Here is a 25594-nt window from a genome sequence, read left to right on the forward strand (position 1 = left end):
ATCCGGCTGCTTTCATTGTATCCATGGATGGGTAAAGAAACTCATTGCCGTGACGGGTTAAATCCTATTCACCGCTGGACACGCACACACACGCGCACACACACACACACACAGCTGCCTCTATCTCTGTGAGTCCGTCTCAGAAGGGAAGTGTTTCTCTTCCCTCTTCTTCAGAGCAGAACAAAACAAACAATGAGCCATTATTGTTCTATCCTCTGCCTTTTCCTCTCTCTTCCGCCTCCTTTCCCCCTCTTCCTCCCTCTGTCATCCTTGTCACCCGCTTTTGACTTTTTTTTTTGTGCCAACAACCTCACGCTACAATGAGTATCACGATACAGGGGTTACGATACAATATGTTTCACGATACACATGTATACATGTCAAAAATGGTTTCTTCTAAAGATAGCTGTGTTTTTCTGATTCTCAATTCTCTTTATGGGTCAATTTGACCCAATTTTCTGGGTTGTTTTATAAAAAATGACTCAATTTTTGACACATAATTGGGTCAAACTAACCCAACCCATTTTGTATATAACAAGTTGCCCTTGTTATATACGATCTTTTTTTTTTTTTTTTACATTTTTTGCGCAAGATTTTTTATTTTTTATTATTATTATTTTTTATTATTATTATTATTATTATTTTTTTTTTTATTCTGCACAAATCAACCCAGAAAGTTGGGTCAGATTGACCCAAGTAGAGGATCAGAGTCATTAGACCCAATTTCCTGGGTTGTTTTATAGAAAATGACTCACGTTTTGACTCAAACTTGGGTCCAATTAACCCAAGTAGAGGATTTGTCTATTCTTGACCCATAATTGTTTTAGTTTTTTTACCCAAATGTTTTTAGAGTGTACGTGTAAGGACCTCTATCACCTGTATGTTGCTGAAGGATGGAATAATGCGTCTACTTAAAATGAGCGTGTCAACATCCCGTCTATATAATATCTGGGCCTGAACACAAAGCTGATACACATATAGGAATTCCACTGTAAAAAATTGGGAGTGATATTGAAGTCCTAATAAAGTTTTTTCACTCAATTTGAAAGTAAATTTTACAAGGAGAGCTTTGAGTACACTTACCAGTTTAATAAAAAAATGAAAAAATTCTCAAGCATTGAGGAACGAACTTATGACCTTCAGCTTGGGAGACAGCCATACCATTTTTGCTGTTTGCCACTGTAATGCATTGCTGGAGTGTCCAAAATGAGATCAAAAAGGGTCTTGGAGGTACGAGGATTCCACCTGACACCAACAATATACTAACACACAGCATGAGCTGCATGGCTCAGGTGGTACAGTGGTTGGTACCCTCGATCCTCAACTCTTGAGTAGCTTTTCTTTCTTTCTTTCTACACAAATAAACTGGTAAAATTTACTCAAAACTCTACTTGTTAAATTTATTAAGAATTTTTGATTGAAAATAAACATTCCTGTTTTTTTCAAGTAAATACTACTCATTGGTTTTTGTTGTTGTTGTTGTTGTTGTTTTTTACAGTGCACAGAGATCTTAAATAATATTTTTTGAACCAATTAAATGCAACTGGGCAATTTTCTGTAACACACCAGATGATTTCTGATGGGGCACAAATGTGCAACACAGTGGTTGGGAATCACTGACATGAACGGCACAAAGGCTGTGAATGTGACCTCACCGTGCCAGCTTGTGCATGTGAGTGTGCATGCCCTTTCTCAACTCCAGTGATCAAAGAGGTTTTTTTGGGGGGGGGGGGGCACTAGAGGAACTCAGGGTGAAGGGCAGAGATTCCCTCCCTCTTCTCCTCCATCCTCCCCTCTTAACTGCACCACCTCATGCTCATTCCCAGCATCTTTTATCCGGTAAGCTGTTGCGCGTCACAGTGGATGCACAGGGGGTTCAAAGGTCAATTTGCCGTGCTGGTTTAATAATCCTACTAAAATGATTTGGTTTAAAATTTTGTTTTAAGCAACAGCTAGATGTAATTTCCTCATTGTCTATTTACTCAAAAAGTGTTTTCCATGTGTCCCAAGGAAGAAAAAAAATACACACACACACACACCTTGTAAGATAATAGGTCAAGATACAATAGTCCCCTTTCGGCCCCACAAGTCAAGTTCTTCCATTCAATCCCATTCATCTATATTCTGCTCTCCGCCACCCTAAACCCATCTCCCCCCAACCCATACTTCCCCTTGCTTTGGTTGGAGGGGCACAGGTCATCACAGGGCTTTACCCCCCCACCCCCAACCCCGCTCACACACACACACACACACACACACACACACACACACACACACACACACACACACACACACACACACACACATGTTTGTTTTACTATTTTTGTGGGACCATCTCATTGACATAATGCATTTCCTAGCCCCTTCCCCTAACCCCAACCATCAAAAATTATTGCCTACCCCTACCTATTCCTTACCCTAACCTAAACTGTAAAACCAAGTCTTGACCCTCAAAAAGAGGTCTAAACTTGCGGGGTCCAGCAAAATGGCCCCACATGGACGGGTGGGCCCCCACAACTCTGTGAAATCCCGAAATGTTGGCCCCCACTATGTAACAAGACCACACAGATACACACACACAAACTTTCTTTCTTGTGGCTGTTGTGTGCAGATGTAGCAGGTGCAGATTAATTTGGAGCATAGAAACAACACAAAATATATTTTAGAATTTCCTGCACTCAAGTTTATCGCACTCTCTGATTAATTCAACTTCTCAAATGTGGATACAACATCAATTTATTTTAGATTCATTCATTTTAATGGTGCAATCTGAATTTGTTAATTCACTAGTGATAAATACATTAACAGTAATCTTAATTTTGCTTCTAACCACAGAAAATATTTTCTTTTTAGTTTAAAATGGCGTACCTTAACTAGCAGCTATGGTTGTTTTTAAAGTGCTTTATAAATGAAGTTGAGTTGAAATGATAATTCTGCTTGGGATTGTGGCCAAAGGTAGAATCCTGGTCTCTTATTGCGACTATTAGTGCGGTAAATAGTAAACACTTGTCGTGGCAAAAGCCGCATGCTAATCTAGCGATTAGCGGTATGTCACACATTGGTTGCCATGACTACCACAACTTCTTCTTCTTCTTCTTCTTCTTCTTCCTCTTCTTTTTCTTCTTGAACAAAGCAAGCCTCGTCGGTATTTAATAACTTTAAATTTACTGTCTGATTAGACCTTTTGGTTTTGTGTTTGTTGTTGTTTTGTTTTGTGTGTTTTCTTTTTCTTGTGTCTTGTTTGACAGCACCGTTCTGGTTTGTGTGCTCAGTTTGAATTGGATGTTGGAGTTTGAATTAATAAAGAAAGCCCAAAAAATAAATAAAATTACCTTATTAGGTGGCTGCCATCGGTAAACCCAAAAAAGTATTTGCCATCAGCCAAAAGAAAGTCAACACAATTAGTGAATAGGGATCATGCCAGTCTGAGCTCTAATTTTAAAATATTATAATATATATATATATATATATATATATAAGTCGTACCTGAGTATAAGTCAAAGGACCAGCCAATCTATGAAAAAAAGTTCCAAAAACGCACTTGGTAAAAAAAAAAAATTCAGCTAAATACAGTCTTGAAAATGGCGCCTTAAATAATATTTTAAAATGTATTGTTATTGTTGAGTAGTTAGGTACTTCCTTTTTTGTCTCCATTCATGTATTGTACTTTCAAATGTCTCCCTGGCCAAACATATGGGTGCCAGACTAAATAATTGTATCTTGTTTGCGTTTGTCTATGTCTACCCATGTCGCTGCATGCTGTTCCTCCTGTCGCCCCTCGCTGTGCGTGCGTGTCATTATCCGGCGGGGGTTGCTCTAATGGAAGCTGTGATTAGCAATGCTGTTAATTAGACCGCAGAGTCAACCAGGCAGACCTCTGCTGCAGCAAGGCTGGTGGCACATGCAATGCGCGCGTTACGCCTCCTGGATGTTTCAGTGAAACGTGCCATTCGAATTTGAAAGTTCAGTCAAACAATCGGCATGATGCACATAAAGAGCAACGTGGAACAATAACGCTCCTAATTAGATTACAACGTCCGTACTTGAGTCTTTGCCACAGTCGCGAGGGTACGCATAATAGTTCATCCATACAACATGACATTTATTATTCGTGTCAAAGAAACACAGTCTCCGACTAAAAGATCCCAATTATGGCTCATTTTCACTGCAGATATTGTCAGCTCAACAAAAGCACAGATATTCAATGGTAACATAATGAGGATGGCTCTGTTCCCTGTAAATGAAGTCTGTTTGACGCCATGCAGAACTGAAACTGTGTGGACACAGTATGATGATAATTATTGGACTGAATTTTTTAATTTTTTTTGCAAACAATCAATAACTTGTTAAATATCCAAGTGTGCCCGGGCTTACAAATTAGTCGACGAGTTGAGGAGCAATTTTACTACTCCGCGTCAGCCTTTCAAGTTTGAAGTCAACTAACCCTTAATCTTTTGGCATCTCGTGTTCCAATCAGCCCATATAAAGAGGATTTTCGACGATAACGCTTATATGGGCCTACGTGGGTAAGAGAGTACAGAAATAAAGTGGTTGTGGATGAGAATGGTGGTTAGCCTTGCTAGCTTCGGCTGTGCTGATCACAGCTTGACTGAAAATCTTCATATCAGCGGGACCAAAAATATTTTTACTAAAAATTGGACTCGTAGTACAGTCGCTTGCAAAATATGCAAGTCTAAGCATGAGTGAAATAGAAATAGTGAGATTATTTCTTCTTCTACTTCTTCTTCTTCTTCTTCCTCTTCTTCTTATTCTTCTTCAGCCAGCTCAAGCATTTTTATTAGTTGTTTTATTAAAGAATCTCGTGCAGTTTGTCACTTTTTTTTTTTTACTCGCGACTGCCATCTCTGGCCCAAAGCGTAACTGCAGCATCTGTACGTGCGAGTACGTGCACGGTCTTAAAGCGACAGCCGCAGTTGACAAATGAAGACATGACTTCAAATGAGGTAAGAAAAACTCTGTGGAGTGTGAGGGTGCAGGGAAGATAAAAGCTGATAGATGCAGTCAGAGTAAAACAGTCAGGGCTCTTTGTACTCATCTGGGCATTGGTGGAGTATGCATGGTATAGAAAAAGCTTTAATATGACCTTTTAAAACCGCACAATGCACCTTTAATGAATTAACAAAATTTAACAAAAATGTCCGCATTAAACACAAATCGAAAAGAAATATCAAAGTGCGGTTTACAAGGCACCGAAACATGAACATGATCATCATGCACAGGACTCCCACTAGTTACAACAACTACATTCAGTATAATGGTGAGAGGAATTTTGAATTACTTGTCTGTTCCGTCAAAATGTGAAACTGGATTTCGACACAAAAAACATTGGAGACCGCTAATACTGTGCTGAAAAAATATCATCAATGTTATCAATTAATCGGCTTCGGCTAAACTTTCATCACATTATAGTTTACCGCAAAAAATCTTGAGTCATTCATCTTCAATTTGTCAGCTATGTGGCATCATCAGGTTTTTGGCTGTGTGGTCCTGATCTTGTATGCTGATGATGCGTAACAAGCCTGTAACCTAACCTGCGTCTTTCCTTGTTAGATGCTGCAATGTTTTACTGCACAATTTAATAGCCTACGCGAATGGTAAACGGACAGAACTACTCGACACCATATGAGCTGTAAAAGCGGCCTTTAAGAGCTAATAAGTTTGAACTTTGGTTGACACGTTAGAGAGGTAAATATGCTTATTTTTGTAGTGACGTACCTGCACTACGGGGTCTTGTAGAGTGACGTTACGAAATGGCAAAATAAAATAAAGCTTCCTAATATGAGTCTGAAATTAATACCTAGCTGACAGTGTAAATCAAAATTGGTATTTTCTTTTTCCCCAAAGGCAGAATTTTCAAAACAGCTCCAGTGTTGAACCTCATTAGATTGTGCATGTGTAGCTAGCGTTTTGCCGGCGCATGTGTGTGTGTGTATGGGTGGATGGTGTGCGGATGGCAGCCCCCAGTGGTGTTTGCCAACCCTCGAACCCCCCTGTTAAGACATCTGGTCCTGTCTCATTTACCGTAGGAGTCTGTCTGTATGATGGCTTTTTAATGCCACTGACATAACCACACACACACACACTCGCAAACACGCTCACACACATGCACGTCAGCATACGGTAACGTGTGCAGTACGCGAACGCCCTCACACAGGCTCCCACAAACAACATTGATCAAGAGTGAAAACGATTGGGATCAATAGCATATGAATAAACTTCCTCTTTAATGGCTCTCCAGCAGGGTTTGTGAATGAAGATGTTCGGTGTTGTTGTTCAGGTGTTGCACGTGCACACGCATCTGTCATTGATCGTCACGCGCACAGTCATTCCCAATTGGGATTTTCCTACTGGAAAGGAAATGAGGGCGATTCTGAGCCTAACTCTAATGTATTTATGTTTTGAAAATACATGTGTGAGCAGAATAAGTAAGCATACAAGGCTGTGAGCATATACACATACAAACGTTCCGTCTTAAACTCACCTTCATCCCTCTTCCTCTTCCCAACATCAGCAGCTGAGCTGATACCCAGAATGCCGCTGATGGAGTACGAAGAGCCGGCAGAGTCGTTGGTCACCGCAGAGACTTGCGTAGCGGCTACTGATGTCGCTGTAGGCAAAGAAAGTTCAACTGGTTGGCAGTTTGTCATTCTGAGATGACGATCTCAGCAGGAAATTGTGTCGGATCCTCATAAAAGGGTTTAAAGTCACTGTAAAGTGAAAATAAAAATGTCGGATCAATTTGACACACCACAGAGAAGAGTGTTAGGACTGCCAAATACGACTGAATACAATTTTTTAAAAAGCAAGTATACAAAATAAGGCTTCAAAATTGTGAAAAATCAAGATGGTCTCTCAGACCTCATCTGTCACTATAAACGGTGGTTGGGTCACCTATATGTCTGAGCCACAAAAATACATCCAATATATTCCATGCAGTCGCCGCAGGGCTTTTCTACGCTGCGACTAGAGGCGATAGCGACCTGCTAGCTTGCGGGCTAACAGCTTCCAGGAAATGCGGACTGGCAACGGGGTCATCCAATACGTAACCGCCTCGCTTGGTGATGTGCGTAAGTCCACATGGCAGAGACACTTCAGGGAATGTAAACAGTTTATTAAACACAGCAGCATGTGTTATTCTTCCACCTTCGCTTACATTGTCACTTTTGAGGACATGTACTTCCTGCTAGTTATAAACCCAACAATACTTAGCAGTTCATCTTTATACATTAGCCCAAATAACACAAAATACATATTTGGGAATTTAATTAACAATGAGGTGTTGTGTAAATTGTGGCATTCAGGGAAGATGCTTTTTTTGTGGGGGTTGTAGACATAGCTAGCTAGCTAACTGCACACTGTAGTAAGAGCAAGGACCTTGTAATAAAAGCAAATTAATTTACAGTTGTGCAGGAAAAGCACTGACGTGAGAAAGCACTCGAGCCTGATTCATGCTGAAAAGTCCAAATGTATCACTTGGCTACGTTTTCGCCATGCCTGAAAAATCTGGCCAACTGAAAGCATGAAACGTAGCTTAACGTTATGGGCTCTATATTTGTAAACTTGAGTGTAAAAGCCGACTCATCCTGATTTCCATTCTGATCCATCCTGATTTAGCCAACCCTTGCGGTTCCTTATGAACTTATTTTGCTTGTCTCAAATTCCACCATCTTCGACTTGTGACACTACACTATTTCATTCCTATGTCTCTCACTTTGCTAAGTTAACATGCCTATGAAGACTAAACACTAGCAAGAACAAATCTCAGTGGGAGTTTGTGGGGGACTCTTGTCAGTATTTGTCTCTCCCTCTCGCCCCCCCCCCCCCCCAGCCCCCCGAGGGGGAGGCAAGTTCTTCACCGATCGACACAGCAACAACATACTTGTCATTCCTTTAGACACACACACACATACACAACATACAGTCACTCATGCCTGCTCTCCTTATCTGTGCCCTCATAAGCAAGCGAGGGGCTGAGTGACAGTATGGTATCTTATGAGGGACAGAAAGGTGAGGAGAAAGACATCCTAATCCGCTCTCCCTGAAGACACCCACAGAACTACCCCAACAACACACGACAGGAACTAGAAGGGGAAGTTTAAAAACACACACAAACCCCCCCACACACACACACACCTTCACCAACAACAGGGAGAAGATAATGAATGCATATCCCACCTTTTCCTATCAGTTGATTTAGCACTTCAATTATCTGATTTTCCTTTCTCTTCCTCTCCACTGTTTTTCGTTTTATCTGAATGTAATGCTTTTATTCTGCAAATCCAAATGTTCAATTTTCCGCCTGGGAGTGGGACCCATTTATCTGGATAATCTGCAAGCGTGTGAGTATGTGTGTATCAGTATGCGTGTGCGGGTGTGTGTAAAAGCAAGAACCGGGAAGCAGCGCACATGAAAATTAATTTAGATTAATAGAGGATGCGTGATTATGAAGATATGAGAGACACTGAAACACAATCCAGTGCCTGAAAGAGCTGCGAGGGCGACGGAGAGGGGAGGAAAGGCTCTCATATTTGTTTTCAAGTGAGATAGTCAGTGATGCTCGCATGTATTGCTTCAGTCTATAGCATGATTGGACACGATAAAGTGATTTTATTGTATGATTTTCATCATTACTTAACTTTTGTGAGTAAATGACACGTATATCACAGGTAATGCTACCTTAGTTCCTCAAAAAATTGAAGATTCATCATGAATGGTCCACTAGGGTGCCAAAAAATACGTTTATTTTAATGCTAATCTTGAAAGACTGCACATTGAGAGAAGTGCGCCCTAAAGCACTATAATGACCGAACTTTTAGGTGCAATTCATCGATTCAGTGACAACGCACATACTCACCCACATACAAAAAAAAAAAAAAGAGCAATGATGATGACATTACCGAATGAACAATACTGAGCTCTTTAAGAAAAAAATATATAATAATTAGAAATTAGAAGAATAGAAAATTGCCATGAATTTCATGCTACTATTTTAAGGAAAAATGCTATATTGGAATATAGGTGTTTCTTTTAAATGATCTGTGATTGTTTTTTTCTTTTGGTTTTTTTTGGTGGGGGGGGTATGTATCAAAATTACTGGTGGTATCGGTACTTGGTATCGGTAACCAGTAACGACCAGTAACAGAATCCTAATTTATTTATTTTTGTGCATTTTCTGCACTTATTTGAAATAATACCAGAATAGCTTAGTTATTTTTTAATCCATTTTATTTTTTGATCAGGGACAGATACCACAAGTTTCTTTCTGTCCCCTTTCATTTTTTTTTTTAAAGAATGAAATTTGAAAAATTTAATTTAATTGAATTGAATGTCCTCTTTTGGAACAAAGAAATGGAAATGATTGTCTTTTGTCTTATGTCTTATATCTTTTAAAATCCAATTAATCAACAAAATAATCAACAGTTTAATTGATAATTAAAGTAATAAAATAAAAGTTAATTGCAAACAAATTTCCCTACAGTGGTGCAAATAAAAATTTGCTTTATTTATTCCGATTTGTTCAATATTCAATGACACTGAGAGGAGGCTTTTTATTTGTCATTCAAAAAACATAAACCTAAATGCAAATGTGCATGTTTATTTCTTTCAGTATGACTCATTTTATAACTTCTGGTGTGGACGCCTTCTTTTTCAGTGTAATATTTAACAGTCATATGTCCATTAGTGTAAGTACCCTCTTTTTTATGTTTAGAAAATCATATGCTACCAAAACTAGCAACTATTACGTGAACAAATAGTTTTGTAAACAAACACTAATTACATTTTTTTTTTAAGTTATGTGCTTTAATGCAAGCTCCTCCTGAGACTTGAAGGTAATATCAGTGCTGCTGTAAAACGTGCTTTGCCAGATAGAAGCAAGATTGCCAGTCAGGCGGCCTACCTAAATTGTGAACGGCTACTGAGCCCGTTTGGCCCGGCGGCTGCTGAACCTTGGTCCGAATGATCCTGCAGGAGGAGAGAGGGAGACATTAGTGTGTGTGAAGTGGTCATTTGTGTGTGTGAAAAAGAGAGAGAGAGGCATGGAGGACATGAGAACATGACCGTCGTGGGAGCCACGCTGTGTGTAAAGCACGCAAGTGTGCGTGGGCGTGCATGCGCGGAGAGGCTGGCGGCCGGCTGACATGGCAGAGGGGCCTCACACTTCCTGCTTGGCTGCTCATGCAAGCCCCTTTCTTCCTCTTTCCTCGCCTTTCTTTTCCTTTCCTCCCTAACTCCTCTCCATCCTGTCCCCGTCTTCCCTTCCCTTCCCTCCCTTTCCCTTTCTCTCCTTCTTCTTTTGTGTCCGGTATTCCCCTTATTCCTGCGCACCTTTTGTCTGCCTCTTTTGCTCAGTGCTTCTCTCTCCTATTTCGCTGTCCCTCCCTCTTCTCTGGCTCTGTGCATGCTCAAGGGAGAGCCTTGTCATTGTATCATCGTGTTGAACCACTGAGCTGCAGCCACTTCATACATATGGAGACCCGGGGCCTCTTAACTAGGCTTAGTCTCGTACCTGGAATATATAGACACAACACACTGTATTACACTAAATGACCATGCCCATGTTGTCACTACTACCTGTGAATATAAAGTAAAATATACACAAACATGTATTAGTACCTGTTGATGGAGCTGACACTGGGCACGCTGTCGTTGTCGCACACTCTCTCGGCCAGGAGCCTGTCCCGGATCTCCCAGGCAAACATGGTGGGGTTTTGGCGTTTGTAATCGGCAATCTTGTCGACCACTTTGGGTGTAGCAACCTTTGGTTTGGATCCTCCGATGACACCTGGCCGAATACTGCCCGTTTCATAGTACCTGGTAAAGCAAAGAGGATGCTCGCTTTGGTTTGGTTATGATGCAAGAGTTGAAGTCTGTTCGGTAATTAATTAGTTTGGTTATTTTGCACTTTTGCATGATTGACAAAATCCATCAAGGCCCATCACCCAGATGTGTTGGATGTTGTGGTCACATCCATAATTTTCAATGAATCATAGAACCTTGTTTAAGAGATTTATAGATGTGATTGTTTTTGTTTGTATTTTATCGGATATTTGAGATTAACTGAATCAAAACTAGTAAAATGGCAATAAACTGCACTCAACAATATTGCGCAAGCGCTATGCTACTGTAACGTGAGGGTTTGTTGGTGGTTAATGGAACACTCTTTATAAATGTAGAAAGCAGGATGGAGACGGATTTCTTCTGGAACGCGGTTTACTACTCACACACGCAGCGACAGCGACAACACTTCCTGACAACTCCTCAGCTGACCAACACTAACCAATCAGGAGCTAGCAAACTTTAGGTAAATGCAAGTGAATGAGAACAGCAGATTCAACACATCAATTTGGCAACTTATATATATATATATATATATATAATTCTGGAAACATAAATGTATAAGCAAATAGATTTTTAACTAATTAACTTAAATCTTACTTATTTCTGAACCTTACACTACCATAAACGAGGACGTAAAAAAAAAAATCAGGCTGGAATTTTATATTTTCATGAATGTTCAGTAATACTGAAAATAATAACAAATGGGATCTTTGCAAGTAATCTCCCATTTTGCCAAGATACCACTCCTTTTTGAAAAAAAAGTGTTATTCTACACACGTTGTTTACAGACTTGCTCAAACTAACCATCAAAAACCTATACAGCGTCTTTGTAAGTCCTCCTCCAAAGCACCAAGCAGCAAATTAGAGACATTTTATGTATGCTTGTTTTTACATGATTCACAGCTATGAAGGGTTAAGTCAATATTTTTCCTAGCATTTTGATTACATCAGAGATTCTATAAATTATCATTATGCTAATAAACAACCTTCGGTAGTCATAGAATAGAAGTGTGATAATGCATGAATGTTAGTATGAACATTTCTGGTTATTTAAGAAAAAAAAAACCAAACTCTAACATTGAGTTATATGTGTGAGTTCTCTATTTTTTATTTATTTATTTATTTACTGTATGGCATTATTAGTGTAAAAAAAAAAAAGACAAACAAAAGTGGCTTTCTGCTTCAGATTTACAAAGAAGCACAAAAAAGCTCACAGTGTCAATGAAGAGTTGCTCAATGTTGTGGGTAGCTTTACCATATCACCTCGTATAAAATGGAATATAGTCATCGGATCCGACAAAGCTTTGTAATCCAAATGTAGAGATAAATTTTAGTTCCCGAATCTATTCCTTCTTTTAGTTGAATGTTGTCATGCATTGTGCCCACAAAAGTTGGTTCTGGCACAGACCAATGCATAATCATGGCTGGAAAATTCATCAGAAATCTTCCGGAACTGGTGTCAGAAAAGATAGATCAGCTTTTCAAACACAAAATACTAACTACGGCTTTTCCCCTTCAAATTGTCCAGACAGTCAACTAGCATGCATGCTTGCAATAAGATCCTGCGGCATCTGCTTCATTTTAGCGTGAGAAAAGGTGAGAGAACAACTTGTGGATGCTTCAAATATGACAACATGCCTCCACGCAATGCGGTCTGAGCATCTGACACATCCTGGCGGAGAAGAGCGTCACGATGCTGGAGCATTCTCCCTACTGACCGCACCAGACTTCATGTGATACCCCCCCCCCCCCCCCTTCTCGTTCTCAAGATCAAGTGGGCCATAAAAGTGACCCGTTTCAAAGATGTGGACAACATCATCACAGTGATAAGGGAGCTGTGGAGGATCCCGGGAAAGTTGCTGGGAAAGTACATTAGACTCCAGGTGGATTTCTTCAGAGGAAAAAAATGAAGTGTATCTTCGGGGATTTCAATCCCAATAGACCCTTAAAAAATGCCAGAGTAACGATGCCTTAAAAACTGTTAAGGCGCTCTAACAAATTCTGTTTAACTGCTGAAAGATTACAGTCTTGGACTCAATGGAATTGTCATATTTTGTAGTAATGATCAGGAAGGTTGTCAGATTTCTACAGAGCTTGAATCAGGTGTGTTGGTGGAGGGGAAATGTTTAAAACATACAGACCAGAGTTTGAGACCTATACCCTAAGGGAATGAGAGGAGACACTTCCATTGGCTGGGAAGCTTGCCGTCTGTGGTCACACCCACAACGGCACAAACACTATGTTTCCAACTGCACTCATCCGAGAAAACACCAAACGAAAGAAAACTCCATGCATGTGCACAATTGCAGCCTTCCATAGGCAAACTGAGCTGCATAAAGCATTTGTGATGATATTTTTTTTACTCCTTTAGGTGGCACTCTTGGTTTAAAAATGCAGTGGAAATTGAATCAAGTTCCATTGGACTAGCCTTTATTTTTAAACCAAGAAAACCATCTAGAGGAGTAAAAATTTTTTTTAGCACAAGTGCTTCATGTAGCCTCAGTTTCCAATCACTAGAATTAGACCACACTTTCTGCTCGATTTGCACTAAATGAAAATAGTCCCAAAATAGCCCATTAGCAGTAGTTGACATTTGTAGTGAGCAATATGGCTGCAGATGTTTAGCAAAGCTAAGCCTACTGTGGACTGCTTAATTTGAGCATAGATTTGGTTACATCAAAAATGAGCCGTTGATTCCACATACATCACCATGTAAACAAAACTAATGTTCTAATATTAAATTCAGTGTTCATTTATCATTACTGTCGGACAGAGACTTACTTTCATGGATATGCTAGTGTTACATTCCAATAACGTTCAAAATATGACATATATATCCTTTCATTATAGAAAAACTGCGGGTAAAATGAGGCAAAACACACTTGTTACTCCCTTAAAGTACATATATGCTCAATGATTTGTCATGGTTCATATGGTGGATTTTTGATGTGACTTTAAAACTCCATTTCTTCAGATAATGTTGTTTTGACTTCTGCTCTCTATTAAATTGTACGACCTCGCGCGTTTGACGTGACTGCGTATCACACTGACAGTCAAACGCAAGACGAGGGTGACACTGACGGATCCAGGAGTTTTCTTTCCGGCGTGGCTATTTCATGAATGTATTTGCATGCACAAGGGGCAGGTGGGCTGCGGGTGGTGGTGGTGGTGGGGTGGGTGGACTGGTGGAGGACAGCAAATGCGCTACCCTGCTCGCAGGAAAAGGGGGGATGCAGTGTGTGGATGCAAGCTGTCAGTCAGTCTTAAACCTGCTGCTCTTTCTCTCTCACCGCCACTGCACGCTGGAGTAATCCCTCCCGTGATGTTTGTTTCTTTAAAAGTGCATTCCCCCCATGTATGTGTGTGTGTATGTGTGTGCGTTCGCGCGCTTGCCATTTCCACTCTTCACAGCTGGACTTTAAACACTGCTAAAGGAAAAGAACAATCTATTTTCTAGTGGGAAACCATTTGAATTATTTACAGGCAAATCATTGGTGAATAAATGAGCGTGGTTATTGATATCTGCACCGATGAGCCACACACACACGCACACACACTCACACACACACACACACACACACACACACACACACACACACACACACGTACACACAAACAAGGAGGCAGAGTTGGTGTTTTTGTTCTGCTGGCAGTGGAGAGACAGAGAGAAGAGGATAAAACAAGCCTCCCTCCTTCCTTGCATCCCACGATCCCCTCCTCCCCCTCTCGCGGTAACGCTTCAGTGAGTTGAACGGCCAGGACAGGGGGGAGAGAGGGATTGAGGGAGACGGAGAGAAGGAGCAAGAGAGAGAGAGAGAGAGAGAGAGAGAGAAAAAAAAGCAAGGGAGAACAATGAGCAACACATTTTTTGATATAGCTGAGGGTCGCTGTGGCTAATCCTTCCCTGCCGTCGCCACAAATGGTCTCTCCGTTTCTAATTCCTTTTTTACTTCTCCTTACTTCTTCTTCAACATGCCCCCTCCAGCCTCTTTCTCCATCCTCGTCTCTATTCTCCTTTGGCGATATTTTGTGGTGCTGAAATATGGTGCCACTTTCATTTTGATGCTAATTCCAAAAAGTGATGAATCTTTTCCCCCTTTGTGCCCCTTTCTTCTCTGGCAGACGGAACGAGCCGGGATTTACTTTTGAAATTGGCTTTATAAAGGTGGAGGAAAAAGTAGTCGGACAGGGGGGGAAAGGAAGGTGAAAGGGAGTCAGAATAAAAAGAAACGAACAAGACCGAGAGAAACGAGAGGAGATGATGGCGGTGGAAATGTGCAAGCTCAGGGGAAATTGCCATCTTGGCAGCAGAGCATCTCTGATGTATGACCTACTGTAGATGAGTACCAAATCTCCCATTAACTTTATTATCCTTGCTATATGTAGTGAGTCCAAAGTGAAGTTCAAAGGTCACACGTGTGTCTGCGCGTACGTGTCAGGCATACCTGCCCAGTATCTTGCTGACGCATCCATGGCTGACGCGTAGCTGGCGGGAGATGTCGCAGGGACGCACTCCTTGGTGGGCGAGTTCTACTATTCGCTGCCGCACAACATCCGGGAGAGGTCGGCCATTTACAAACACGCCCCCAAGCTGGTTCACGCCGCCATGCCCTGTAAAAAGCAGACAGTTGGTCCAAGCCACGAGTCAGTTACTAAACATTCGGAATGTTTCATGGTTAACGTGCAAACAGTCAAACTGTATTTGGTATCACAAGGTGATGCAATTTCACGGAACCACACACTCAAAGTTCGGGCCTATATCTTAAAGTGGAAGTCAACCTTAAACATTTCTTGACAATAATAATGTTATATGTGACCTCACTAGTCTAAACATGACATTCTGATTAATGTCACATTTGTGGAATATGATTTATGCAGCAAATTACAACAGTTTTTATCCATCTCAGTGGGTGGCCATTTTGCCACCTGCTGTCGACTGAAGATGACATCACAGTTGCTCAGGCAACAACCAATCACAGACGACTTGTTTTCTGAAGCTGAGATGTGATTGGTTGTTACCTGAGACCTGAGCAGCTGTGATGTCATTTTCACTCGACAGCAAGTGGCAAAAGGACTGCCTTCTTGATTTTGCTACTTATCTCATATTCCACTAACACAATATTAACCAGAATACCGTATTTACACTCGCTAGTAGGGCTGTATAGAACATATTATTGTCAAGAATTTTTGGGGGTGTTGACTTCCCGTTTAAATAAATCCTTTCTTACCAATATAACACTATCTGGGCCAGCCTTTAGCCAGGACAGACTAAGCAAAGATTTCAAGTAAATGAAGGGATTTCAATTATTGACCCACAGGGGTCTGAGTGACGCCGCTAATATTCTCCCGAGGGAAGCTGGTATAAAGACACAGAATGGAAACAAACTGGAATGAACCACCTCACAATTTGGATACATTCTAATAAGATCCAGTAAAAATTCTGCATTTGGAGAAATATTGCTTTCCTCCTTTGGCCAAAACATAATAATGCTAATGGCAGACCTTCAGCGGCTGAACCATAATTCCAATCAGCTGTAGAGCTCTCCATTTTATATTCCAGGGTTTGTAAAATAGTGTACGAAGAAATAGGGATGTAACGATAACGGCAATATCGTGATACCGCGATATTAAAACTGCCACGATATATATCGTCGTCGTCATGTCACGATATTAAAAGCAGCCCATCTGTTCAAAAAGTCAGGTTGATTTCCATTTGTGCAGTTCTAGCACCCTCTGGTGGCTACTTTTTTTAGTGCAGTTAAATTTTCACAAGGCATGTTTTGGCCCTTATATGTTTAAAATCCAGACTAATGGTCAGATGAAGGGGAACGTAATATGCTTGTGAACCGAGTCGACATGTGGAGGAACTCAATGTATGCGCGCATTAGCAAGTAAGCGCCTCAATATTAAGCGTTATGAAAGATTGTAGGTTGTTTATATGCATTGATGTAATGCACAAAAGCACAATATTGTGTGTGTGTTTTTTTAGTATGAACTCTTTCTTTTTAACAATATTGCGACCTTTTTTGTATCGCCCACCTCCCCACAATATCGTGATAATCATCATATCGTGACCTTCATATCGTGATAATATCGTATCGTGATGTTTGGATACCGTTACATCCCTATGAAGCAAGCAAACACTGAGCTAAGCTGTCACTTTAGACACATTTTAGATTTGAGCCCTTCTATTGTATCTCATTCAAACGCACAGTGACCTGTAAATATTGTAACGTTTTGCGTCAGTGTGGTGGTGAAGAGAAAAGACGAGAGGCGAAAATTCACAACTACGCCAATGCTTGAGATATCAAAAATACTCGCCGTTTATTCTCACAAAAATGACACAAGCCCTGTCGTACGTCTGCAAAGTCGCATATGGAACAGTCACACTTTACCTTGCATCTAAAAAATGAGTCATGTTGACCTGAAAACGTCCTTCACCAACCAAGTCTGTGCATTAACTGGCGGGAACTCAAGATGGCAACCAGGCGCCGCCTGATGACATCACCTCAATCTCTTACATTTGTTCCAATATACAATTTAATTCAAAGAGAACCCAAATCTCCAAATCTACACTCAAAACTAATGTTGCCTTCAGGTAGCCATGGCATCAACGACATGCGCAACGAAAGTCAGCCAACATGAAATGCAGCATGCATGAGTGGAATGAGAAATGCGCGATTTCCCCAACAATATGTTCAGGTACAGTATATGTTGCATCAAAAGGCCACGCAGCATTTCTGTAATCCACTGCTTTTGTATTACCATAGTGATTGTGTCTTCAGGGGAAACACACACACACACACACTAATCCTCGCTGTGAGGGTAATAGATTTTAAATACATGACCCCTACAGGGATACCCCTAGCTGAAATAAAAAGCTCTCCCCTGAACCCGACCACCTCTTTCTTCTTTTCTGCATCCCCGTCAAGTAAACACACAAACAGAGCGAGCAAGGCTCCTCCTGCAGCTCCAAAACAAAATACGTCTGCACGTGAGGGATAAATGCAAAGGGGGAAATTAAACAAAGCTATTTCACTTTCTTCCTCGCTTTATTTCTTTTTAGATAGAAGGAAACTCATTATGCAGATGCCCCGGCTGCCACCGTTTAAAAAGCAATCACTTTGTTGAAAGATAGCAACGTATGGAGTCGCAGCCACCAAGGCCTTGCAAGGAGTGCTCGTCACGACAAAAGTGTAAATGTTGACACGAAGGAACTACAACTTCACTTGTAGGGGGGTGGGGGGGGGGGGGGGGTCATGTTGCTTGTCAAATTGGGCTATCGACACTTTATCCAAAATAAGTACAATAAAGGTCAAACAAAATGATCTTATTGTGTTTGTTTTTTGTTGTTGTTTATTTTATTGTCGCCAATGGAATAACCATCCTGCCACTTTGCCTTTCACTAAGATTTCCTCTGAGGTCTTTCGAAATTGGGTCAGTTGGTCCAGAACACTTTTTTTTTTTTTTTATCTGTTATTTGAAAGCATCCGCTGTATTATGACGACTTCTATTTGCGAAAAGCCTGGGGATGTGTTTTTTTCTCATAGTAATCATTTCTTATCTTTGGCCTAAAATCCACATTTCCCTTAGGGGGGGGCATGCAACTGCATCCTTCATTATTTAACCAAGATTTATAGCGGCAGATTTCTTAAAAGCGTGTCACACAGACATTTACGCATGCAATTCGAGAGCTTGTTGACCGCCCCATCCACAAAATACTGTACTGGAACCTCAACTGTAAAAAACAAAAAAAAAAAAAAATCAGATGTAAGCGTATCCTACATAGCAAGTTTCAAAATATTCACAATTTGTTTTTCTTCTATCTGTCAAAAAAGGACCATGTGCAGAGATGAAGAATGAGAGAAGAGAAGAGGAATCACTACAAATTTAAAAGGCTTTAAAAAAAAACTCCAGTTCACCATATGAGGTACATATGTTTATTTTTACTGTTAATTAATTTTTGGTACCCAGTAAATTCTGTATAATTTGACTCTATTTAGAGTGGGACCAAATAGACTCAGTTTTAGAGTAATATTTACACTTGTAAGAAAGTAAAATAAAGAAATGAGTAAAGGTCACTCAAGGGTTGAGGAACGAACTCACGACCTTCATCTTGGGAGACAGCCGATCTGCTCGAGTCAACTGGAATCAAAAACGATGTTTTTGGTCTCGTGGATATAAGGAAACAGTAGGAGGGGCATAGCTCAGGTGGTAGAGTCTCCTAAGCTGAAGGTTGTGAGTTAGTTCTGCAACCCTTGAGTGACTTTTTTTTCTTCAAATATTTATTTTACTCTCTTCCAAGTGTAAATATTAGTCTAAAACTGAGTCTATTTGGTTACACTCTAAATAGAGTCAAATTTACTGTGTACAATTAAGAATGCTGTAGCAACGCAACTTGCCATTGTACAAATTGGTCAGTGTTTTATTGCTGTTACATTTGAATATGACTAATAGTTGATTTTAGGACAGACAAATGCTAAAACCTGTACCCTTACTAAAACGTTTCCGAATTTGACATTTTGACCCTCTAACATGTTCCAGTAGCTCTTCTTCTCCTAGTGTTATTTGAAATTTTTGCAAAGCTTGAAGAGGAGTGGCTTGTGTTTGTAGAGGTTCCACTAGATTCCAACCTTGTCGTCACTCCTCTCATGATGATTTGTTCTTCCATAGAAAGCTACTTTGCAGCAACCTGCTGTGTGCACACATAAAAGTCTCCCCGCTGTTTCTCTCTCTCTCCTTGTCTCGCAGATAAGCGCAAATAAAAAAAAACTGATTTCTTTCACCCTTCCTATCTGGGACGGACCATGAAAAAACTTGCCTTGTATAAAGAATGTCTGGTGACTAACAACAAAATAAACCCTCCAGATGACTATGTATCAACTTATCTGTGTATTTACTGTTGGCATTAGACCATTCTTAAAGTACAGCTATTTGGATTATGTGTCCAAATTTTATCCCCCCCCCCCTTTTTTTTTAACACTGATAGGGAAAAGGGCACAAAAACACAATTTGAACAGAATCTTGCTTGACTTCCTAGTTTTAATTTCACACCAATTCCCAAATGAAATAAGAAGAAAATGGATGAATTTGCTAAATGCTGAAAGTGTCACTATCATTAAAAAAAAAACTTTATTAACTGCACAAACAATGTTTTAAATAACTTTTTGAGATTGCTAACTGCCATAACAAATACAAATAATGCATTACTTATATGCTCACCATTTAAAGATGCCTATCAGACAGTGAAGGAATTGAAGAATGTTGGCAAACTTAAACATTGCCATCGATATTTTTACCTTTAAATCTTTCTATTGTTTTTTTTTTATCCAAAGGCTCCTTGAGATTAAAATCTATTTTTCAAGCAAAAGTCAGCATTTGCTCGCCACAATAATTTGTGTCTGTAATTGATAGCAAGTTAACTGCAATGCTCTTGCACATCTACGGTTATCATCATATTTTCCACCCTTCGGTGGTGACACAAAAAAGCTGAGGACCAATCAAAACAGACTTCCATCTTTCAGCTAAAATCTTGCAAGATTTGCTGACATCTCATCTGACATTACAAATGATGACAGTGGATTTTATTTCAACTGCAAATGTTAAACTTAATTTAAAGACCATGTTTTCAGAGAAAATATCCAGTAAGCAATACAAAAAAACTACCTCAAATGTCAAAAATGAACATTTGCACATCAGGGGCAGATATTCTTCACTGTGACAGACTGCTGCAGTCATTTCAAGCCACTGACCAAACAAACTAAACACTTGCTTTCAGGAATTCAATCACAGCTGGCAGCTGGAGAGGTTTTGTTGCAAATTAGATACAAAGATTTTTTTTGCCAAATCGGAGCTCTTGGCTTCTGAAGGTCTTCCTCTAAAAGCTTGAAGCTCAAGAGAAGGAGGAACTCTTGGCACGTGCAGCAGTTTCATTTTCTATCCTGCAAGAATCAGAAGGGACACCGCCTGCCAGCCCGCCAGCCGTGGGGGGACCAGGAGTCATTATGCATCCCTGTTGTATTTTCATTTATATAGCATTTATAGGAGCTGACTTGGGAGCAAAGCACCTCCTTAAATGTTTGATTGATTCACTGTTTCCGGAGGAGGAAATAAATACAGAGATAAAGAAGAATATATTCAAGCTCCCCCATCCAGAAAATAAGGTCCATTAGGCTCTGTCTCTCTTTTCTTGCCACATTCCTGTGCCACTGCCTGGTCACGGCCTAAAGCCTCAAAAAAAAAAAAACAACTAATTAAAAATGAGCCCTTTTTTGTTCTATAGTTGGAAAAAAAAAATACAGATGAGTGCGGAGCTGTTTGAGAAGTTGTCAGTGAAAAACTGAGAATACGCAATTGCGCAAACACTGAGGAGATCATCTGCGTGGTGTGCAAGCCAGGCTTCTTTTATTGTCTATGTTGCTTTTCCCATAAATGATATTGAGTATTGGGGCTTTAATGTTTTATTTTGTTGTAGAATTATTCTGCAAGTCACATGTATATTTCATTTTCTTCCGCTCACTAGTTATACGAGCAACGAACAGCCATGCATACTTAAGATGCAAGCATGCCACATTAACATTTCAATATTCAGCTCATTATCATCACAATTACCTGGAACAGTTGCTTTTTTAAACGGACATAGCCTATATTGTTCCGAGCTGCCCATAATACGCTTCAAACTTATTGGAACGGTTCAAGAATGTTTTCATATATTGTCATACAGTATCACGCCGGATGAAATTGCTGCTCAAATTATGGTAATAAAAAAAAAAGGAGATAGCGGTGAAACTAATTTTACCAACAGCGTTTAAGCAAAAGAGAAAATGTAGACACACAACGCGCGAGCATGCACACACGCACACAAACACACACGTTCACACACAATCCCAAAAGAGCATTTCCACACGTCAAAGTTGATTCATTGCAACTTCGCTCACTTTGCCTTTTGACATTTTTAGATGTAATCGTTTTAAAGCGTCCCAGAACTTCTCTGTTGCCTTCAAGCGCGCCGCGGATCATTGACTTTAGGCCAACTACTGCGAGAAGAAACACGATTTGTTCTAGCCTTTCCGCGAGCGAGCGCGTGCGCGCGCGCGCGTGTGTGTGAGTGTGAGTGTGAGTGTGAGGGTGAGTGTGAGGGTGCGCGTGTGCGTGCGCGCGCGCGTGTGTTTCACATAATACGCTTCTCCCCGGTATTCACCGGTGGTAACAACGAATGAATGCATTATCTATTAAATGCTTTTAAATGCCTGTTATACGCTTAATGTGGGCGTTTAGGTGAGAAGCCCATCATTTAAAAATATGTTTGGCCTATAAACTCCAAAATAAAGTTTATGGAGACAGAATTGTATTAAATATTTATTTCAAGTCCAGTTTAAATTATATATTAGCCTATATAACATGATGCAAATATCAAACAAATATTTATTATTAGAAATGTTCCTCTTATTTAAAGTACACATTTATGTTTTGTTGACAAACTTATTTCTTATCTATTAGTGCACCCACTGGACAATTTAATAGGTACACAAAAAATATATATTTTTTTTTTTTCAAAAACGGAGTTTGTAAGCAACCATGCAATAATTGTTAAATTAATACTTCTCTGTAGTGCCAGTCAAAACTCAGCTTTTATTCTCATTTCTTTCTTTCCTTTTTTTTTATAAATAAATTACTATAGCACCATTGATGACTGAATGATGCTGTGGGATGAGTTTTCCCCTCTGGGGAACAACGATCCGATCTATGATTCCAAGACCACACGGAGTTGCACCTGCAGCTTGTTCACAGTGCAGCTTCAGTTTGTCCATCCAGGTTATAAGCAAAAGCACAATGGACTTCGCACCACCGCTCTCTCACTCCCTCTCTCCCTTTTATCTCCCACTCTCTTTCTCTCTCCCATTTCTGACCCCACAGACCGCCCACTCCCAACAACAACGACGTCGTCTTTCCTTAGACAGGAAAGTGCGGTCAGCAACTGAAACAACATGCCTGAATGTCGAAGTGCAATTTTAAGTTTTCTCAAGCAAGTTCAGTCTCCAGAAAATGAAGAAAAGCATCAACATGTTAAAGTGTTTCATGTATTTCTTCTAAATAATTTACAAAACGATTACTATGTAATTTAAATGATATATGTATATATATATATATATATATATATATATATATATATATATATATATATATATATATATATATATATATATATATATATATATATATAAGAGAAAAAAATAAAAGGTCATTACCAGGTCCTAAAGATCAGATGGAACAATAAAGAAAAATAGTTTTTTGCATGCACCTAATAGCCTACACAATTGCATTGGCGCACATTTGAATTGTAATCTCGATTTAGCGTGCAAAATGAGAAAATTAAAAGTCATAAACTTACTGTGCATAGCCGCAAACGGGTCGTGCTTACAGTGGATCTCCATGTGGACTGAGGGGCTCGAAGGCCCCGATAAAAAATTTAAAAAAAGAAAAAAAAAAGAAAAAAAAAGGGCAGTCTTGCAACCTCTATCTTGATAGACCTCCAGTTGATGCAAAGTATTTCCGTTTAAAAAAGAAAGAAAGGAAGTCGAAGTCTATTTTTGATTCGGTCGCTTGTTAGTTTCCCCAACTGTAGTGAAATAAATGAAGCAATTAGGGATGGGGGTGAAAAAATCAGCTTTGGAATCGGAATGAAAGAAGTAGTGTCCAAATTCTGTCCTCAAATGGGACGTGACACCACAGTCGGTCAAAGAAGAAAAAGAACGAGAATGGCACTCATCCCTTGAAATGTTCTTCTAAAATTCACAGTGATCAGTCCAAATAAGAAGAAAAAAAAAACGTTTCAAAATCTATATATTAAAAAATAATAATAATAAAAAAAGATCTTTCTGGCCCTCACAGTCAGTTCTCGCCCTTTGACTCAACTTTCTCTGCTTAGTCTCGCAATAAAAAAATAAAAATAATAATCAAAAAGCTGTTTCATGAACTAAAAATGTCACAAATCCACAATGAGTTGTGTTTTCCATTCCTGTCTTGCGTGATGTCCCATCAAGAAAACTCGAGATGGCAAGTGAGCGATCCCACGTCTGAGTGTCATATCCACCGAGCCCCGGAAGAAAAGAAGAAAAACGGTGACACTTCTTCAGAACCGAACCCGGTTTTTCAACGATTCGCTCCCCAACTCCGACTGAACAGTCCCGCACGAGTTGGAAAGGAGTTCGCTCAAATCCCAGAACATAAGCGGAGGAGGAAGCGGTGGTGTAAACGTGTAGAAAATCGGGTGGCTTGAAGAAGCGAGAGTGCGGCTGCTTGCTAGTGCACCCCCGCGTTTCAGGACCTGTTCTCTTGCGGACAGCGCCCGCGCTCCCAACCCCCTGGAAGCCTGACGTCCACCCGCCGGCCAGCTGCCTGTCACTCATCCGCCTCCCAGCCAATCACAACCTGAGAACCGCTAGAGCGTCACGACTCGCTTTGAACTGAAAGGGCGGGGTAGTGCGTGGCTCCGATTGGTCGACACGAATGTCAGGAGCCAATGACGCTTTGCGCTTGTTTTAATCCCCAGCCAATGGGTGATCTCCACCGCACCCCTCCCAACTTGACGCAGTCACATGCCGTTTTACGTTTAATTTCAATTAAGCACATAGAAACCTCACGCTTTTGTGGGCATTTGCGCTCAAGTTATCCGTGTCAATATTAAATATCTAATTAAATGACTATTACTAAAATGAGGCTTTGTTGCAGCAAGGTGTGAGTCCAATTCTACAGCATTTAAAACACATTAAACTCGTAATTACAAAGATTTTATGGACAAAAAAAAGTTCTAGTTTACATAAAATATGTCCTGAGCTCACTGAAAACAATTGGCTTGTCGTCAATATTACAACTTCTTATAAATCTTTAGCTTGAGAAGAATAAAACAAGCGTTCTCGTCCATTACCTGATTGTGGATTCAAACGGGCGTCGTTTTAATGAAGTGCAATTATCCAGCATCGCGGCAAACTGCGAGGAGAGAGGGGAGATTCAATAAATGTTCGTCCCACCTGATTTTCTAAGGCATATCTGAGCCTCGGTCGTGTAATATTAAGCACACAAATAGCCTTAAGCGTGAGCCAAATTAGAAATAGTTATTTCCGTGTGCTTCCTGCTTCTCGACATCTAATCATTTCACTTTCTCAGTTATTCTACATCAGCCTCAGAGCAGACCTGCATATGCACAACTAAAACAAACAAATTACTTCTCCGATTCCTTATTGACAGCACCAAAATACATGATAATAATATTTTATTTTTATTTTTTTAAGAATTCAACACAGCCTGAAATGTCAAGGAATGTATATGAGTTAATTGAATACTTCATGTTATTCAATCAATAAATATGTTGGTTTAGCCCCACTTAAGTGGTGTTCTTTTAGATATCTGGAACCTTTCACATGTTGAAAGCAGTGCAAATTAAAAGAAATACGCTTTCTGATTAATGTTGAGATTTTTTTTTATTTTCAGAAAACACAAACATTTGTGTGTGCTTCCCAGATGAGCCACCAGGGGGCGGTCAACCTTATGCACAAACAGGTTTAGCCATTCGCGCAATACGTACAAAAAATTTTTACTTTAACAATTGCTTCATGTAGTTATGTGATCCAAATGTTTTAATTACGTCTTATAGGTAGTCAATATTATCATTGCATTATTTACTTGCTCTGCTCATGCCAAAAAGAACCAAACCACAAGACAACAAAAAGTTTCA

General features: G+C 40.0%; 1 protein-coding gene across 2 annotated transcripts in view; it reads right to left on the minus strand.

Annotated features, from left to right (window-relative positions):
* pax5 (paired box 5) overlaps positions 1–24193 on the minus strand; it is a 53104-nt gene extending 28911 nt beyond the window's left edge. For both annotated transcript variants that reach the window (XM_086083369.1, XM_086083368.1), the window contains exons 1-5: positions 23252–24193; positions 15306–15471; positions 10636–10833; positions 9920–9984; positions 6503–6628 (exon numbers count right to left, since the gene is read on the minus strand). In XM_086083369.1, the coding sequence (XP_085939495.1) occupies positions 6503–6628; positions 9920–9984; positions 10636–10833; positions 15306–15471; positions 23252–23294 (598 nt within the window). In that variant the 5' untranslated portion in view covers positions 23295–24193. The remainder of the gene's footprint in view (positions 1–6502; positions 6629–9919; positions 9985–10635; positions 10834–15305; positions 15472–23251) is intronic.
* Between the last annotated feature and the right edge of the window lie 1401 nt (positions 24194–25594).

Source organism: Leptonotus elevatus, chromosome 8 (genome assembly GCF_054856555.1).
Source record: "Leptonotus elevatus isolate MCC_2025b chromosome 8, RoL_Lele_1.0, whole genome shotgun sequence".
NCBI lineage: Eukaryota > Metazoa > Chordata > Actinopteri > Syngnathiformes > Syngnathidae > Leptonotus > Leptonotus elevatus.